The following is a 19961-nucleotide window of genomic DNA, read 5'->3' as shown; positions in this document are numbered from 1 at the left end:
AAGAAGAAGAGAAGAAGAAGAAGAAGAAGAAGAAGAAGGAAGGAGAAGGAGGAGATTCGGACTGTACAGAACTAGCTACTTGACATCCAATTTTGACCCTTTTGGAGCCGAATTGAGAAAATATTATTTCATGATAAAATGTAGCCTCGTCTCTTACTTCACAACCTAACTTGAATCAGCCCAAACGAAGATCTGAGCAGAGAGATATTGCTGATTTACTGAAGGTAGGTCATGTTGTCAAAAATCTGTGTTTCCCAAATCCGAGTTTAAGTAATACCGTGAAGTTGATTTCATCATTACCTTACTCATTGGACTCCATTAAATTGATTCTAAACTAAAAAGAGGTAGATCAACACGATTAAAGCATTGATTTGAGGTCACCTATAGAAACCCTAGTCGCTTCACACAAAGCAAGTAGATCTTCAACTATTATACTTGATTTTTTTTTTACATATAAAATTTGTTTTGGAACATTATTTTAAATCTGGAATTTAGTTTTAGATTGAGATTTAGCATGCAAAAAACATATTTCATTCATTCTTTTACTCAATTAAATTGTTCACACATGATTACTTGCAAGGAATGGTGATTTCCTTGCGATTTAATTCATATATGTGTGTGTAGAATTTTAATAATGTCATGTCTATAGACTAATGAATCCAATGCTTATTTGTTGATAATATGATGAAGGTCTATGAATGATTCTTCATGATTATAATCTAATGTATGATGTTTATGGATGATGCATAAAAAAATCTGATTTTGTGTGGAGTTTACTCTTTAATTTTCATTGTTAGATAAGTGACTGTGAAGATTTTGTCCAATCTTTTCTATTATTGTTCTTCACTTTATGCATTGATATGTTGATAAAAGTTATTGTTTTCAAACTTAATTTTCATTCTTTTCAATAGTATGTGTTAGGATGGAATCGAGGAGTGATGACCCCTAAGTTCTGAACTTGGACGTATAGCTTTAAATTATAAGCAAACCCTTGATTGTTATTTTATTGTTTACCTTATCGACTTTGATGAATATGTTGGGGTAACGATACATTGGCGAGTTTTTGAGGTACGGGCTACTCTTATTGGAGCTATATGGACTACTAGAAAGAGGGAGATGATCAAAAACTCACCAGGAGGGCATTGTTGGTAAAACTTTCATGGACTTTGACTCAGTTTGGGGCAAGTTTGGTCACTAGTTTCTCCATCAGTTTCTTGATGTTGAGAGGGGATAGTGGTGTTGTAGTTAATCATAGCCAGAGTTCATACGCCGCTATCATAAAGGCCTTGACCAGTGTATGGTAACTAGTTCACACTAGTCCATTAGGGAGTGATGTGTTTGTTATTTTACGTTCTTTCGATATATCTTTTGTTGATTATTGTCATATATACTTTTCATTACGGTAGTGGTGATAAGCAAATATGGTTATGATCATTTTGTTTTATTTTTTTTTCGGATCTATATATACATATTATTGTATGTCATTATATTTTATATTACTTGTGCATTTTTTCACACATGTATAGTTGTTGTGAATTTACTTACTAAGCTTTTTTCGAAGCTTATCCTCACCATTTTTCAGATGAACAACTTTATGAATGCGAACCTAGATGTGAGGATGTACTAGAGGAGGAGGTCCAATGGGTTGGATTAGAAGAGGACAACTACTATTAGAAACTTTACACTTCCTTTAAATTTTAGAAGAATTCATAGTTTGTTTAAGTTTAATATAATTTTGGAGATTATAACCTTTATTTAAGAATTTTAAGTTTAATTTAGAAGTTGTAATAGCTTAGTTTGACTACCGTACTTTAGTTGAAGTCTTAATCTATACATTTTAGACTTATGTTTGTGTTTTGGTTCTATTCCGATTCATATCTCCGTGACATAATCGATCTTCTGGACCGTCAATATCCCTAAGCCGCTAGGGTGGTTTTGGGAGCGTTACAGGTGCCCTTTGCTCATGAAGAACTAAATCTCCTTCTTCGATGTTCCGCGGGCGAACTCCTTTGTTGAAGGCTCTCGCCATTCTGAGTTGGTACTTTTTGAGGTGATCAATGGCTTTCATGCTTTTTTTATCTAGCAGGTTGAGTGCCGTTCCTGCATCCATTCTCCTTCAGGTAATTTTCAGTCCATCAATACTCTAAGGGACGGTACTTGGATTTCCACATGTAATACTACCTTCATTCGATAGACCAATGAAAAAGTAGTTGCCCCAGTCGAAGTTCGAATGGATGTCCGATAAACCCATAACGCATATGGAAGCTTGTCTGCCTAATCTCTATGAGTATCAGCCCTTTTTTGTAATATGACTTTGACATTTTTATTGGCTGCTTCCACTGCTCCGTTAGTCTGTGGTTTGTAAGTCATAGACCGGTGCCTCTTGATACCAAACTTGGTGCAAAACTTATCCATTTTTTCCCAAGAAATGTGCTCTCTGGTCAGATATGAGGGCATGTGGCACTCCGTATCTGCATATGATATTTTCCTTGATGAACTTTGCTACTTTTGTAGCTATCAAGATGGTGTAAGACTGTGCTTCCACCTATTTGGTGAAATAATCTATGGCGACGAGGATGAATTCATGCCCATTGGACGCTTTCGGCGTTACCTTCCTTATGATGTCGATGTCCCACATGGAGAATGGCAAGGGGGCATTCAATGAATGGAGTTTCGTGGGAGGAATGTGGATAATGTTGGCAAATATTTGGCACTTGTGGCATCTTTTCACGAACGTGGCACAATCTTCTGCCATGGTTGCATAATAATACCCCAGTCTAAGGATCTTCTTGGCAAGCATTCTGGCATTCATATGCGGTCCACAGATTCCCTGATGGATTTCCTTCATGATTATTTGAGCTAGTTCCTCATCTACATAGAGCAGTTGTATGCCATCGTAAAATCTTTGTACAATAAGTCTCCTTAGAGTATAAAATGCATGGCATACTTTCGTAGCCGCTTCTTTTCACCCATTGTGAAATGTTCAGGATACCTCTTTTCTTTGATGAAGTCAACTATGGGTGTGAACCATATTTTCCCATCAACTGTTAGGACATTCATTGGTTTTCATACGCCAGCTCACATCTTCTATCCACCAGAAATGGTTGGATCAGGGTATCTGAGCTGCATTCCACCATTGAGGCAAGGGTGGCCAAAGCATCTCTAAATCTGTTGTTGACTCTCGGCAAATATTCGAATGTAATTTCTTCAAATTTCTTGATCATCCCCTCTAAGTGTTCCTGATAGGGTTTCAGTTTTTCATCTTTCGTTTTCCATCTCCCTTGAGTTTGACAGATTACGATCAACGAATCCCCATGAACTTTCAACTTCATGATTCCCAATGCCATGACGGCCTCAAGGCCAATCACACATGCTTCGTACTCTGCGATGTTGTTGGTATATGGGAACTCTAATTGAAAAGCAGAAGGGAGATAAAGACCTTCTGGGGTTATCAGCAATATTTCAGCCCGATATCCCCTCTGATTGGCTGCGCCATCAAAGTACAACTGCTACCAGTCTTTGTATTCTTGTTCTTCTATGCATGCTAAGTCCTCATCCGGGAAAAGATCTTCCATTGGTCGCGGATCCGACTCCACTAGATGCGCAGCTAGATGGTCTGAGACTACTCGCCCCTTCATAGACTTTTGGTTGACATATATTATGTCAAATTTCGATAACAACAATAGCCATCTAGCCATCCTTCTAGTTAGTGTTGGCTTTGAAATAAGTACTTTATCGGGTCACTCCTTGACATGAGTCAGATTGGAAGCGAAAGTATGTCATGCCTCAATCTTTTAGTTACCCAAACCAGGGCTGTACATGTCTTCTCCAAAGGGGTATAGCAAGTTTCGTATTCAAGCAATATCTTTCTCAAATAGTAGACTGTGTGCTCTTCCCCATTATTCTGATCAAGCTGTGCTACCATTGATCCCGTTGCCATTTCTTCAACGGATAAGTATAACAGCAGCAGTTTGCCCAGCATCGGTGGGACAAGTACTAGCAGATGAGTCAAGTACTCTATTTTTTTAAATGCGTCTTGGCATTTATCGTTTCATTCTTTTGGATCTTCTTTTCTCAGGAGCTTGAAATTGGGTTCACATGTCGCGGTTAGGCGTGCTATGAATCGGCTTATATAATGGATGCGAACCAAGAAACCTCGGATCTCTTTTTCTATTTTTGGTGATGACATTTCTATTATAGCCTTTATGTTTTCGGGATCCCCTTCTATTTCTCTTTCACTGACGAGAAATCCCAGAAGCTTCCCTGTCGTTGCTCCAAATACACAATTTTTAGGGTTCAATCTGAGCTTGTATTCATTTATCCGCTCAATGAACTTTCTCAACGCCAAGAAATGCCCCTATCAGGTAACTGATTTGACGATCATGTCATCCACATACACTTCTTGTCACACCCCAAACCACCCCCTAGGAGGATTGGGTAGGTGACCCGAATTGCATAACAGCAATTCGCCAAATCCCACGGATCTAGAAGCAGTGCTTACGATCATGGAACCACAACCATCTCTTTACCATAGGCAAGATCAGAGTGTAGCTACAAATAATCTACAATTCAATAATAGAAGGAAGCATAGCGATACGGGGAAATGGTGATAGTATATACATAAGAAAGTTTGAACATTTTTCCCCAACCCACAAACAAGAAACAAAGCTAATAAGTACAGTACTACATATATAGACATATACAGGGTGAGCATACTCAACCCCAAAAGGAAAAGTAAAAAGAAACTACAACTGATCAGCAGTCAGAATGGGGAAAACTCCTAACAAAACAAAAAGGAGTTCCCACAGCAAATCATCAGAAGCACTTCTCAACGGTCTTCATCCACGACCATCGAGAAAGTACGCAGAATTGGTATGACCTTCGTCGAGGTCCACACCAACATCATCATAGCTACCAGGGCTCTCCTCCTCGAGATGGCCCGCCATGGCACAGCGGCATCCTCTTGCAAAATCATCTTAGAAAACATCGTATAACAGAGTGTGAGGCCCACCGAGCTCATGAGCAAATAACATCAATCATGCATGCACATGCAATCACAATTCACAGTTCAAATGATCCTACATAATATGCAAGTCCAGTTTATTATTAGCCACCTAGCAATACAACTAAGTCAGGTTTGTGCTACTACAATCCCCAATACATGTAGCCCTGGTGTGGGCTTCTAACCCCTTCCCGCGATACTCCCATTAAGTTATCGGAGAGGACCAGTCAGCTCCCGCATTCGTTCACCATGGTCAGCCAAACCAGCCCTCTGTGATTAACCCGTGGGGCAATCCATTTCTTTTCTTTTCTCTTTTTGTTTTTTTCTAGCTTGTAGCCCATATGCACCATTCCAGTGTTCTTTCATTCATGCACCATTCTGGTGTTCTATTCATTCCTTTTTCTCTTTTCTCATTTTTTGATGGTCGCCCCCACAGGCATCCAACACCTTAACCCCTATTGGCAAGGTCAACAATCAAACTGAGGTCAACAATCAAACTGCTTTTGAAATTGAGTTAGCAACTGAGGGCTTAGAACCCAACTCAGGTGAGTGAATAATATTGTGCTATGTGTATATGTAATTATGATCTGATGCCGACTAATAAGAAAGGAATTCAATTGCTGGGTTATTTACTTCTATGTAAACTACTCAAATCACTGCATAATGACTGTCTGTTGATCAACACTATGAATTCTTCTATGATGATTGTGAATGTTAGACTAGATGTCGTAGTCGGCTTGGAAATGAAGCCCATGGTAGCCCGTAGTATGGGATGCGGTTGACACCATCTGACTCATACAATGCCATATAAACATGGAGCTAGAGTTTCATCACCCATGCTACGCATCCTTGCCAACAGGGGTTAAGGTGTTGGATGCCTGTGGGGGCGACCATCAGAATATGAGAAGAAAAAAAAAGAAAAAGAAATGAAAAGAACACCGGAATGGTGCACATGGGCTATAAGCCATAAAAGAAAAGAAAGAAAGAAATGGATTGTCCCATGGGTTAATCACATAGGGCTGGTCGGGCTGACCTTGGTGAACGAATGCGGAAGCTGACTGGTCCTCTCCGATAACTCAATGGGTGTATCGCAGGAAGGGGTTAGAAGCCCGCGCCAGGGATACATGTATTGGGGATTGTTGTAGCACAGACTTGGCCTAGTTGTAATGGTAGGTGGCTAATAATAAAATCTGGACTTGCATATCATGTAAGACCATATGAATTGTGAATTCTGATTGCATATGCATGCATGATTGATGTTATTTACTCACGAGCATAGTAGGGGTCACACTCTGTTGTACAATGTTTTGCTTAGATGATTTTACAGGTGGATGCCGCTGTGGCATGGTGGGCCATCTCTAGGAGGAGAGTTTTGGTTGTTATGATGATGTTGGTGTGGACCTCGACAGAGGTCATACCAATCCTGCGCACATTTTCAGTGGTTATTGATGAAGACCATTGAAGAGTGTTCATGTTAGCTTTTTTACTTGGGGACTCCTTTTGGGATTCTGGAGTTATCCCCATTCTGACTTGATCGTTGCAGTTTTTACTTTTGTTTTTCTTTTTGGGGTTGAGTATGCTCGCCCTGTATATATTTTTGTATGTAATACTATACTTATCAGCTTTGCATCTTTGTTTTCTTTGCTTGTGGGTTGATGGGAAATGTAATACCTTTATATGTAAATATTATCACTATTTCCCTGTATCGTTATGCTTCCTTTTTATTATTGAACTGTAGTTTATCTGCGACACTATGATCTTGCCTTCGAAAAAGGGATGGTTGTGGTTCCATGATCATAAGCACTACTTCTAGATCCGTGGGATTTGGTGGATTGTCGTTATGCAATTTGGGTCACCTACCCAATCCTCTTAGGGGGTGGTTTGGGGTGTGACACTTGAAAGAAGCTTCAAATCCTGGCTGGAGATTTTGTTTGTTGTGATCGAACTAAGGCTCAACATTGCCACAGTATGGGAAATTCTCTCCTTCCTTGACAAAATACCCGTTCAAAGTCTTGAAATATGGAGATGGTCCCATGGCAGTGCTCGCCTTCTCATGCTTCAGGCTGCTTTCAAGTTTGCCTTTCTTTCTTGGTTCTTCATATCCCAGTTCGTGACGGTTGCGGTAAGTTAGAAACTCAGGGAATTCTAGAATCCCTTGCTGATTCTTTCCCAATCTAAGCCCTGGGAAATATTCCATGTTGCTCATCATCTTCAGAGTTGGCTTACTCCATGCGGATGGATATCTGAATGGAATTACCTCTCTTATTGTTGAAGTTGTCACACCGATTGCCCCAATTTTGAATCCACCTAGCTGGGTATCTTCTGGAGTTTCTACTCCTACCTCAATGCTTGCCAAGGTGTGGACTATTTCTGGGTCACCAAAGATGGTGATCATCTTCCCTTCATGGATAAACTTCATTTTCTGATGCAAGCTTAAGACCATTACCCCTACAGAATGTAGCCAGGGTCGCCCCAATAACATGTTAATTGATGCTTGAATGTCGATCACTTGACATTACACTGTGAACTGGATAGGTCCGACTCGGATATTAGTGGTCAAAACTCCCAGAACCTTCCTTCTTATGTTATCATATGCTTGGATTGTCTGAATAGAGGGTTTCATATGAGGTCTAGCCCCATGCAGCTTGCAACTTTGAGAGGTATGATGTTGAGAGCTGATCCTTTGTCAATCAAGACTTGGGGGACCCGGTTCCCATTCCATTCTACGGTAATGTGTAATGCCCGATTATGATTCTTTCCTGTAGGTGGTAGATTATCTTCGGAGAATGAGAGAGACTGTGTGGCATAGGTTGCCCCCACGATGTTTGAAAATCCTTCTGCCCATCCCTATTGGTACCTGAACTTTGTTGAGTGCCTTCAGAACTGCTTCCTGATGTGGCGGGGAGGCCATCAACAACCCCCAGACAAAGATGTTGGCTTGTATCTTCTTCAGTTGTTTCAACACTCAATTTTCTAGCTCGTACTTGCTTTGCGGTAAGGCAGGCGCATAAGGTTTCTCGACAATCAGACCCTTGTCTTTGAAATTTCTTTTACTCCGGGTCTTTGATACTTTAGGTTCTCTTCCCTTGACAATGAACTCTATCGGGCATAGCTCGTCATCCTTCAGGTCACTTTCAATTATCACCAGGATTCCTACCATTGGGCTCTTCCTTCTCGAACAAGTGACTTCACTTTCCACCTTTAAAGCAGCAATTGTTTCTCGGACCTTTCAAAGAATCTTAGGCAAGGCTTCTTGCTTTCTGTTAAGATGCCTGATAAGTTGGTCATGTTCTGGTTTTCTCGGGCCTACCGGCATCGTCTGCTGGATCTTTTCAAAGACCTCACTAGCTAACTTTTGGAACCTCATGGCTTCATCTAAGGATCCGAAATGCTCTTAATCTTCTGATGTTTCTTCATCACTGGATGAAAGTTCCTTATGGGGTCTCTCACTTGATGATCCACATTGATGTTGTGGAGATAGAACCTATCATATGCCTATGCCCATTCGTGATACTCCTCACTTCAACGGTCTGGAGATGCTGGAGGACTTTCGCATAAATTTTTTGCTAGACCTGAACACGAGAGTGACCTCATCTTCAAATTCTTTCAAGACTTGAGGTAATGGCCATTTCTCATTCATCGGCTATTGCCGTCGCAATTCTTCCTGACAGCTTTTTTCTATAGGTACTACCTTAAAGAGCATTTGGTGAATCTTACCGACCATTCTGAGGATCCCCCTTGCTTCAAATAGAAGGGACTAAGCTTGTGGCCCATAGGTTTCCTCATACTAGTTGACCTTAGGTTTTTCCTCTGTTTCAAACGCTTCATTGGGTAGTTCCCTATCAATGCCTTCATCCATTACTTCGTTGTTCAGACTTTCACTGGATGTTTCTTCATCTTCCTCTTCTTCAGAATCCTGATGACCTGGGTCCTCTTCTTCTCCAAGGCTTTCAATAGGGTGAATTTCTTTTATTGGATCAAAGTACGGATCGCCAATATTTACGTTATCGACCCAATTTTCCCATCCTTCCATCATTCTCGGTGGACCGACATAGGGGAACTCATCTGAGTATAACATAGGATCTTGAGGCGGATTCCCAAAGAAATCTTTGGTTAATGCCAGGTTCAGCCATGCCATATTCCTCAGCTCATGCAACATTCTCTGAAGTGCATCTTCTTCTGCAAGTAATTCTATCTTTTCAACTTATTCCGTCCAATAGCCACATACCATGTTCGGGAAGCTGGAAGTTGCTTAATACATGATGTCGTGGGCCATGGATATTAGCTCAAGGATGTCTTGCACATGATAGAAGACGCTCATGCCCCATCTACCAAAGTCTTCTTCTTTGATGAACCATGCTCTTCTCAGATTTTTGGGGGACCTTTCTCCCTTGCTGCTGCTACTTCCTTCATTTTCAGGAGATATGGGTTGGATGAGATCAGTTGAGTCCATTCCGTCATTGTCTACTCTAGTATTGTTTATTACAGTTTCAATGAAGAACTCATCTTCAGAATGTAACTCGAAGTCTTCTTCTTCACTATCATCAGTACTACCTCCCATCTGGATAAGGAATGTGTCTCCAGAGAGAGTCTCTCCAATGCCCAACGTAGATACGGCTTGGATCAAGCTTGGTGTGACCTCTTTAATGATTTTTGTATTATCTTCAGGTGGCTCTCCCTCAATGAGTTAAATGTGAACCATCGGGTTAGCGCATTCTTCTTCATCTTCTGAGTTTTACACATATGCCATGTGGCTGATCTCAACATTGGTGAACCCAAACTTTCTCAATTGCGTATGAGGCCCAAGGCTGTCTAACCCATTCTCTAGGTTATCCAGCTTCATCGTGTGATGGTCAGAGGCAGTTCCATTCCCTCGGACACACTGCTGTCCACCTTCTCTGAATTTTCCATTGCACTTGGTTCTTATACAACAAACACATACCATCATCCTTTTTCTCTCATCTTCCGAGCATATCGGCTTCGGTCGCGAAAAGGTGTGGGCTGAGCTTTAATCATTTCTCTTCTACACATATCTCTTAGAAAATTGTTGATATTGGTTCTACTGAGAGGTCCATCTGCCACATGAGATGCACCTTATCCCTCCAAATTCTTTTCAATTCCTTCAAGGTACCCCCTACAGTCCGAATTAGAGTGGTTGGGTCTTCCCAAGGAACATCCTCTTGCAACATATTCACCCCATGGTTTGGCAGAGTGTCAAACCTACCCCTAACTGACTGGAACCTAACTGACTGGAATTTTGGATGAAGGACAGGGACCTCTGACCAGACACCTAAACACACTATGGAGCACCACTCTAATGGTTGAATTTAGTGGAGAACCCCCGAGGATGTCCTCCTATATCCCTGTCAGAAGATGGATTGCAGACCCATGCAGCTGCACTGCCCACAGCATGATGTACTGCATCAACCTAGGTACTCTCTCTCCTATCCATATTTTTGGGGCCAACACCTATTTAGATGTGTGTCAGACCCTGGATGAGGAGTTGGTGCAATGCCCAAGCCATAGGCCAAGCACCTGTGCAAGCCCAAGGCCTATACATCAATGCTGCATTCTCTGGGCAATGCACTGGTCGATTGGCCCAAAGGCCCAAAGAATCACCTAGAGTGGCTGAAATGAGTTTTTTTTGGACTTTAAACATGTGGGGACCACCCATACAGACCATGAACACCCTTTAGGAGTAGATGAGAATTTTAGGAACCATTACTCATCCCTAGAGCCATGTGGACCCCACCTGTGCAGCCAGAATGGCCCAAAATGCAGTAAAAAATGCATTCTTGGGAAAGGGAGCCTAAGGCCAAACAAGCCTTAGTAAGCCCAACTCTATAAATAGGAGGGGCAGCTCCTCATTTCCTCCTTGTTGCTGTAGCTGAAAGAGAGAAAGAGAAGGAAAGGAAGAGAGCAGAAGAAGGAAGGCTGGTGCTTCTTCAGAGCACTGATCCTGCCTCACACAGCCTCCAGGTAATGATCATAATCTTTGTGTGCTGCTATTTTCTGTGGCTGTTCTCTGATCTCTGCTCTGATGGGGGTGTCTCTGGCTAGAAATGCTCAGAACACCATGGGAATGCCTTGGGATGCGTCGAATCTAACATGCAAAGCCATTGCATGCAAAATCTGATTATAATATAGACAATTTTACTGCTGTTTTTACAGCTGAGACTGAAGTCAGTCTCTATGCTTGACTGCACAGCACAGTTGCACCCAAAATAGGCAGTCTGGGCATGGATCTTTGCATGCATGGTGATCCTTGCATATCCTACCATAGGATCAGTATCCAACCATGAAAATATACGTAAAAGAAACCCTGCATGCAGCCCAAACCGAATCCTTGAACTTGAGCTCAACCTAGACAGCTGTTCTTTATGCCATCAAAACAGCTCCTGGCTTCCAAATGGGAAAACCAAACCCAAAACCATTATGACTAGTGGATTTTACTCCAAATATGGTCCATGACCATCCCTCATGCATCCCTAATCAAAGCCAAGGCAGCCTCTGCTAAAAAATGCAAGAAAAACTGCCCAAACCCGTGTCAAACAGGCTCTTGGCGATGCATTGGGCGATTTGCCCAATCACCCAGTGAAATGCCCAGAGATATAAATTGGGCTCATTCTTTGTCCTATCTTTTTGGGCCTTCACCAGTGACCCGTGGGCTATGTTATGAGGTGGTAAATGACCAAAATACCCCTCTCTACTTGTGCTTGTTGTCCTCCATACCTTGGGTACTCAAGTGGGCCCCATAGGGCCAGGTAACCACGCCTAGGATTGGTTTCAACTAAATTGCTAACCTGGGTACTGGTTTGTTTGATTGTTTGGACCATGTATTGGCTAACTATGCTGTTAGGAACCAAGTCAGATAAATTCCACTTCTCTGGATGATGCACTGGGAGATAGACCCGAAAGCCCACAAAACCCAGAGAAATCCCAAGTAATACTAGTATAAATACAAGTAAGACCAGTAAGCCTAGGACAACACTAGGATATTAATGTAACTTTAAATATTAATTGATGTACATTTATGATTAGATAAATTAGGTGTTGATCCAGCACTCGAGGTGCACAGTCAGACACCAACTGGAACAGAACCGGCACCTGAATCAGTAGGACCAGAACAAGGTGAGTGAAATTACACCGTGTGTGTAAATGTAACTTGACTAATATGTTAAAACAAATTATAATATTATATTACTATACTGTTTGCTTATTTCATTAATTGTGAATTCTGTTAATGGAGATATGCTTGAATGATGAATACTGTAATTGGACAATGAATGTTGTATGTGAATTGCTAGACTAGATGCCGTAGCCGGCTTGAAAATGAGGCCTGTGGTAGCCCGTAGAATGGGATGCAGTTGACACCACCCGACTCATACTATGCCATATAGATGCTTTGGGCTAGAGCTTCATCACCAATGCTATGCACCCTTGCCAACAGGGGTTAAGGTGTTGGATGCCTGTGAGAGTGACCATATAAAAGAGAAAAGAAAAGAAAAGAGAAATGTTATGGGCTATAAGCCAGAGAAAAGAAATGTAATATGTGAAAGAAAGGATGGATGCCTCGTAGGTTAATCCCAAAGGGCTGGTTGGGCTGACCTTGGTGACTGATGTGGGAGCTGATCGGCCCTCTCCGACAACTCAATGGGTGTATCGCGAAAAGGGGTTAAAAGCCCGTACCAGGGATTCATCTCTTAGGGATTGTAGTAGCATTAACCCGCCTTAGTTGTGATATTAGGTGGCTAATAAATAAAATGAAATGCACCTCATGTAGGACTCATATGGTTGTGATTGCATGTACATGCATGGTGATATTCATTCACGGGCTCGGTGGAGCTCACACTCTGTTATATATGTTTTTATTAGATGATCTTACCGGTGGATGTTACTGTAGCGGGGAGGCTTATCTCCTGGAGGCGAGCTATGGTGGTTATGATGATATTGGTATGGACCCGGATGGAGGTCATACCGTTGGTATGAGTATTTTCGATGGTAGCTGAGGATGACCCCTGAGGGGTGTTGCTGACTTTGTTTTGACTGTGGGACTCCTTTTGTTTTTTGTTGGAGTTTCCCTTTTTGTTTTAGAGCTTTGTTTTTGGGGCTCCGATTACCTTGCCCTATTTATATTCTTTTGTATAAAGCTGTGTCTGATAGAGTTAGGAGCTGCTGATGTTCTGGGAACGAGAGAGAGAATGAACAAAAACACTATTGCTGTAAATATTTTCCTTTCCTTTGTTTTCCTTTTTTTTGTTTTTATTTTAATGTAAATATAGCTTTCCGCAACACTCTGAGTTTTACATTATGTATTATGGTGGATGTGTGTGTCTATGAATGGATTAACTGCTTCTAGGATCCTTGGGATTTGGCAGATTGCTACAGTGCAATTCGGGTCACCTACCTAATCCTCCTAAGAGGTGGTTTGGGGTGTGACAGAGCTTGGTATCAGAGTGAGAAGCTCTTTCTACATTCACAGACAATGGAATAAGATTAATAACTGCAAGAAAGTAAAACATGTAATAATTAAATTAGGGTTTTTTACAATTACCACCCCAAAATCTTTCATATTTACTATTACCCCCCCCAAAAACTTTGAAACAACTGTTACCCTCCCCTGTTGCATACTAATAACTAACTGGCCCCCGCCGTTACAGACCTGTAACGGCAGGGGTTAGTCGTGATAGTGTGCCATTGTCATGGATTTTTTAAGACCAAAATGCCCTTTATGGGGTGGTAATTGTAAAAAACTCCCACCCCATCACCACCGTCCCTTCTCCTCCTCCTTCTCCTTCTTCTTCTCCTTCTTCTTTGAGTTGTAGAGGCACCAAGCCAGTGTCAACGCCATCACCTGGGCTCCGCACAGTTCTTGTCACATCTACAAGACAAAGAAGATGTTACATCCAATCGATAATATTATTTGAAGGAAATATGTACTCCGGACTCTCTCTCTCCTATCATCTCTGCTTCGGATTTTGCTTGTTTTCTTTTTGGCAAATGGCAAATTCGTGTTGCTACACTTATGCCCTTTTTTCATATTTCTTACTATTTTCCAACACTTTTTTTCCCTTCTCCTTAAAACATTAAAAAATAATGGGAGTAGAAGAAGAACCAAAAAGAAGGAAGGAAGGCAGAGACTAAAACAGAGAAGAAGAATAGCAAGCGACTAACATTCAGAAAAAAAAAAAAAAAAAAAAAAAAAAGAAACAAAAGCAACATCATCAGCTGCATTGCAAAGACCTTGAACTTTCAAATGGGTCTAATGCCCACGACCAGACACCCAAAGGGCGGCGGTGATGGAGTCTCTACCAGATGGTCGATCTTAGGGATATTTCAAGTCCCAATTTTTCCCATCCCTAGAGACAACCAAGGAACCCCCACCTGCAACTTAAAAACCATCTCCTTGAAACAATCCCCTATAAATCTCTTTCTTCCCTTGTATGGAAACCCACAGATAATCAATTTACAAAAATAAATAAATAAAGAACCACCCCTACAACCCAAAACCCATCTCCTTGAAACACTCCCCTGTAAACTGATTCTCTTTGTTTTGATTTTTTTTTTCTCAAAACCCTCTTTTTTTAAGAAAGCTATTGTCTCCTCCCACCTCCAGCCTCCCTATGTATTGTCGGTGGGAAGATGGAGTTTTTTGTTTTTTTTTTTTTTTTTTTGTTTTTTGAAAAGAAAAATGGAGTTTTTTGCATTTCTGTTCGGTTCCAAATTGGAAGAACCCAGAAAGCTATTGTTCTAGATCCCAAAGATTCAAGGGTCTTCAGGTTGAAACAAATGGCTGTAGAAAGAACCCAGAAGACAGTTGTTCCAGATCTCAGAGATTCAAGAAGATACCTCAAAGAAGAACTGTGTGGAGCCCAGGCGATGGCGTTGACGCTGGCTTGGTGCCTCTGCAACTCAAAGAAGAAGGAGAAGAAGAAGGAGAAGAAGGAGGAGGAGGAGAAGGGACGGTGGTGATGGGGTGGGAGTTTTTTACAATTACCACCCCAAAAAGGACATTTTGGTCCTAAAAAATCCGTGACAACGGCACACTGTCACGACTAACCCCCGCCGTTACGGGTCTGTAACGGTGGGGGCCAGTTAGTTATTAGTATGCAACAGAGGAGGGTAACAGTTGTATCAAAGTTTTTGGGGGGGATAATAGTAAATATGAAAGATTTTGGGGTGGTAATTGTAAAAAACCCATTAAATTAGTAGGGGACAAATGTAAATAATAGACAATAAAGAAGGATAAAATGCTACCAATAAGCTTTAATAAAGACTGAAATATAGCAGAAGCCATTACATAAAAGTTTAAAATGGAAGTACTACTTCCAAATACAAACAGTAGAGAACTAAATGGAAAATAAAGGCTAAAAACAAGGAACCACATAATCCACGATAAAAGAAAAAAACTACATAAAGTCAGGCTGAAGTAAAAGAGATCAAATCCGAAGTATGAAACTAAAGCTGGGGGACTACTCTTATGGAGGATCATCGCTCTGTGGAGGCCAGGCCTGTCAAGAGTCAACTCGGTTGCAGGAATCCCAAAAATCAAGGCGCTGCTCAACGGAACCTACTCTCCCCTCCAGGGAAGTGAAACCTTGATCCATCCATGTCGACATCTAGGCAAGTTGAGTGTGGAGACCTCAGAACTGTGCCATCATGTCGGACCAACCGTAGGACTCAAGCACCTAAGGTGGCACCTAAGAACTAGAAGCTCCAGTTGGCCCATAGGATGGTAGATCTCCAAACCGTGTACTAGGATCCGCCGGATCACCCTCCTGCTTGCCTAACCTAGCTCCCTCTACTGCCTCATGTCCCTCCTCCATCTCGTCCTCCTCAAACTCTGGATTGCTCTTTGGTTCCCCTTGCATCTTCATCTTCTGGATGGAGGTTTTGTTGATAGTCTTTGACCTATCACCTCCCTCGTACTCGCCAACAAGAGTAACCCCAAAATATTGGAACACGTTAGTCAAGAATCTCCCATAGGGCGGGTTCCCATCTGATGGGTTTTGGGCATGGTAGAGCATCACCTGCATCAATAAGTAAGGGAGGTTGATCACTAGACCCCCCTTGCCGGCCCTCAGCAACCAATAAGTAATGTATGCCTGGAGCATAGAAATGCTACCCTGGTTCCCGCCCTTGGGGTAGATGTTATAGGAAATGCACCTGCTAATAATCCTGGCAGTTGGCTTGTAATCCCCCTCAGACTTAGGAATTCCTTCAGCCCCAGTCAAAGCTTTGAAGACCATCCTTCTGGTCTCCAAATAAAACATATCAGAAATGTCCACCCTAGGCTTATAGTAGCACCTGTCGCCTGTATCTGGCAGTCCCAAAATCTTTGCTAATGGGGTTGTGGTGAACTTTATCTCTATCCCTTTCACCATGCTCTCTAATCCAAACCCTTGCACCCCAGAGGCCGATACAAGGTTGCAGTAGAAATAGTGAACCAAGTTTGGGTAGCATGGCAGCCTAGGAGATAGCATCGGTGCCTAGCCTAAGGCATTGAACTTGGCATAGAGCCCATACTGGGGAAAGTCATCTACTTGCACCACCCTACCATTCACAATGTTTTTAGAATAGAACTTCGCCCAATCTTACGAATGCTCGTACCGAGAGAACCAAAATTGGTCAAAATCCGATTCCTCGGATGAGGAATTATCTTCGGTTGATGGAGAGGGTACTATCGAAGATGAAGAAGGCACTGGGTCTGACCGCAGGTGCTTACGGGTCACTGCCTTCCTTGCTGTGCTATATCTGCCACTTGTAGACTTGGTTACTGCAAAGCAAGAAGGGGAGGAGAAATTAGGGCACAAAACAGTAAAAATCAAACAAAAAGAAAAGGAAAATGGGGGCAGTGGTTCTATAATAGTAAAAAAAAAAAAAATTGCAATGAAAACTTACTTGGACATGCGTAGATGCGTGGGAAACTTGCAAAGATGCTTGGATTTGGTGGGGAATTAGCCAAAAAGCCCTTTGGAGCACTGCCCTTGTGGTTTGGAGCTCTCAAAATAGAATTTCAAATAAAACAATGAGCTCTCGGACTGTTTATAACTGAGCCCCAATTCTCTAGGCAATGCACTGGGCGATTGAGCCAAATGCCCAGTGAAACGGCCAGAGAATGGAATTTTGGCAAGAATGTGATTTTTAGTACATGGGCTTATGTCTCCTATAATGTAATGGCATAAATAAGACCATTAAGGCATTTGTATGGTAATGAGAATAAAAATAAATAAATATATAATAATAAATATATATATATATATATATATATAATAAATAATAGTAATAAGTAAAGTTCATGGATGTATACAAGGTGGGATAAATAAGTGAGCAATTGGAAGAAGACAAAAAAAAAATTTATATAGCCTAATTTGGGCATAAATATTATGCATAAAGTAATATATGTATACACTTGGATGTATGAACCTCTGTGTGAGTGATGTGTGTGAAAAACTCAAACATAGATATGTAGGCATAAATGGTAATGTGTGGTTGCAAAGTTTTGGGAATTTAGACATTACTTATAGCACTGTGCCTGCAAGTAGGCCATACCTTACCCACAGCCTCGCTCAACCAAAGTTAAACCCAATAGGCTATAGGGCAAAATAAGAAATTTATACACTGTACATATCCCTACCTTAGTGGTGTGTTAGACCCAGTAGAACACTGTAGCACTGTGTGCAACCTCGAGCTGATCCATTTAACTTCTTGTCTATGTTGCTTTAAATACCTATAGTGTTCAGCATAATTTTGAGTTAAGTGACCATAGAAACCTAATACCTAGAAATTCTCCATGGAAGGATTTGACTGTGTTGTTCGGGCTTGGAGACCCTAGCAACATGCTCTACATTAGGCTACTGAGGAAGAGACTAGCTTGGATTCGAAAGATTCAGTCCCGGGCAAAAAAGCAACCGATTGTTTTCTTGGCACTCGCAGACACTAGTGGCGCAGAGGATTGTGCCATTTACCTTGCCTTAGCAGACAAGGTTAGGAGTGATATAGGATACCTATACATATAGGCTTTTATCACCGGCAAGAAGTTGGACAGACTGGCATGCTAGGCACAGGTATAGATTAAGTAACTACTCACTAATATAAATCTTTAATTGGTCATCTTGCATAACATATCATGGCATAAAACACTTCATAGATATAAAACTCTTAGCAATGATAATTGGCAAATATCACTTCTTACTAGAATGCTAACATTATTACACTGGAACTATGGAAATGACAACGTATATATATTGATCCCGTTAAGGTTGTGGTAATATTGAACATAAAGCTTCTTTTAGAGAATCAAACATGGTCAATACTAGATCCAACCAAGGTGGTCATCGTGGAAGACGCCCTTGATTTTTCCCAGAAGTTAAGCTACCGAATGGAGCCAAAGCTTAGAATTTTAAAGTATCAGTTACTTTGCAAAGGGTACCAATGGCTGCCCAAGCTACTGTAGCTGCACCTCAGCTAGGTATGGCAGCTGGAGAGGTGAACACCATCATGACCACCATGATGTGGACCATGCAGCAACAATAGAAGCTGCTGGGCCAAATGTCTACACAACTCGCGGCCATGATGCAAGAGTGAGCAGTGCCACCACCACCATCCAACCGGCCGATACAATTTCCACCACCTGTGCCCCAACACACAACAGAAAACTCTACAGCTAAGGTGATGGAGAGATTCAAGAAACTCCAGCCACCTACATTTTCCAAGATAAATTCTGAGGCAATGCAGCCGAAATGGTGGATTAGTGCCTTGGAAAAGGCATTCGACGTACTTGAGTGTACGAACGCGCAGAAACTGAAATGTGCTGGATGTCAGCTACAGAACGAGGCAGAGGCATGGTGGAAGGCAACCAAGCCTAAATTAGAAGCCGTTCATCCAAATCCCACCTGGGAGCAACTCAAAGAAGTTTTCTTTAAGAACTACTTCCCTAAGAGCTTTAGAGATAAGAAGGAAGTTGAGTTCTCTGCTCTCGTGCAAGGAAACAAGATCGTGCTGGACTACCAGCAACAATTCAAAGATTTGTTCCATTTTGCCCCGAAGCACATGAAGGGGGAAGCAAGCAAGACAAAGAAATTTGAAAAAGGACTCAAACCAGAGATCGGCTCTATTCTGTCGGTCCTAAATATCCAGGACTACACTCCAATGGTTGATAAGGCAAAGACTATGGAAGACAGATTGGAGGAGAATGAGAAAGCCACAGCATCGCCTGGCTTGGGCAAGAGGCCAAGGAACTATTAGAATTTTGGATGGCCGAAGAAGGTTTTCCAAGGAACTAGTTTAAGCCCCAGCCCGACTCAGTATCGTCGGCCAGATGTGGCCAAACCCCTTTTCACCCCACTTACAGCCGGCCTGCCCAACCAACTGCAAGCCAAGTGACAATTACAGCTTCGCCAGACCAACCTACAATGAGCCAAGTAAGCCAGGCCTCATCACCGGCCATGTTGTCCAACAAATGCTACATGTGCCACAAGGCAGGACATATGGCCAGGGAATGGATGCATCGCGGATACAACGCATATTCGCCAATCCAGTCCCATGATCGATCCTTCCAGCCACGGGACAATCAAACTAGAGGAAAAGTGTTCGCGCTGACTAATGAAGAAGCGGAGGTGAATCCCAAGGTGATGACAGGTAAATCCACCTAACACTACTAAATTGTAGGAAGTAACTTGTGGATGCAAGAAAACTTAATTGTATCCTTATTTTATACAAACCCTAGGTACCCTGATTGTCTCGTCAGCCCCCGCGCGAGTGTTATTCAACTCGGGTGCATCCCACTCTTTTATTTCCAGCACTTTTGCGAGTAGGATGACCATTTAACCAAGGGACATCGGGAATGATTTAGTAGTCAGTACACCAACCGGTAGTGTCATGAGCTTGAAGGAAGTTTAAGACCCCTGTCTGGTGGAAATTTGCTGGAAGAACTTAACTGCCTGTCTAATTAAGTTCG

At 41.9% G+C, this 19961-nt stretch overlaps 1 protein-coding gene across 1 annotated transcript; it reads left to right on the top strand.

Moving 5' to 3' along the window:
* The first annotated feature begins 18436 nt into the window (after positions 1 to 18436).
* On the top strand, positions 18437 to 19249 carry LOC122668572. The gene is made up of 2 exons (XM_043865117.1): positions 18437 to 18490; positions 18827 to 19249. The coding sequence occupies exons 1-2, from the start codon at positions 18437 to 18439 to the stop codon at positions 19247 to 19249; spliced, it is 477 nt and encodes a 158-aa protein (XP_043721052.1).
* Positions 19250 to 19961: the final 712 nt, after the last annotated feature.

The sequence above is a fragment of the Telopea speciosissima genome, chromosome 7 (genome assembly GCF_018873765.1).
Source record: "Telopea speciosissima isolate NSW1024214 ecotype Mountain lineage chromosome 7, Tspe_v1, whole genome shotgun sequence".
Classification (NCBI taxonomy): domain Eukaryota; kingdom Viridiplantae; phylum Streptophyta; class Magnoliopsida; order Proteales; family Proteaceae; genus Telopea; species Telopea speciosissima.
Note: the sequence above shows the minus strand (reverse complement) of the source record. Positions and strands in the feature narration are given on the sequence as shown.

Coding starts and splice junctions, on each gene's coding strand:
- LOC122668572 (XM_043865117.1), top strand. CDS start 18,437: ATGGCTGCCCAAGCTACTGTAGCTGCACCTCAGCTAGGTATGGCAGCT. Junction 18,491..18,826: donor TAGGTATGGCAGCTGGAGAG/GTGAACACCATC, acceptor GCTGGATGTCAG/CTACAGAACGAGGCAGAGGC.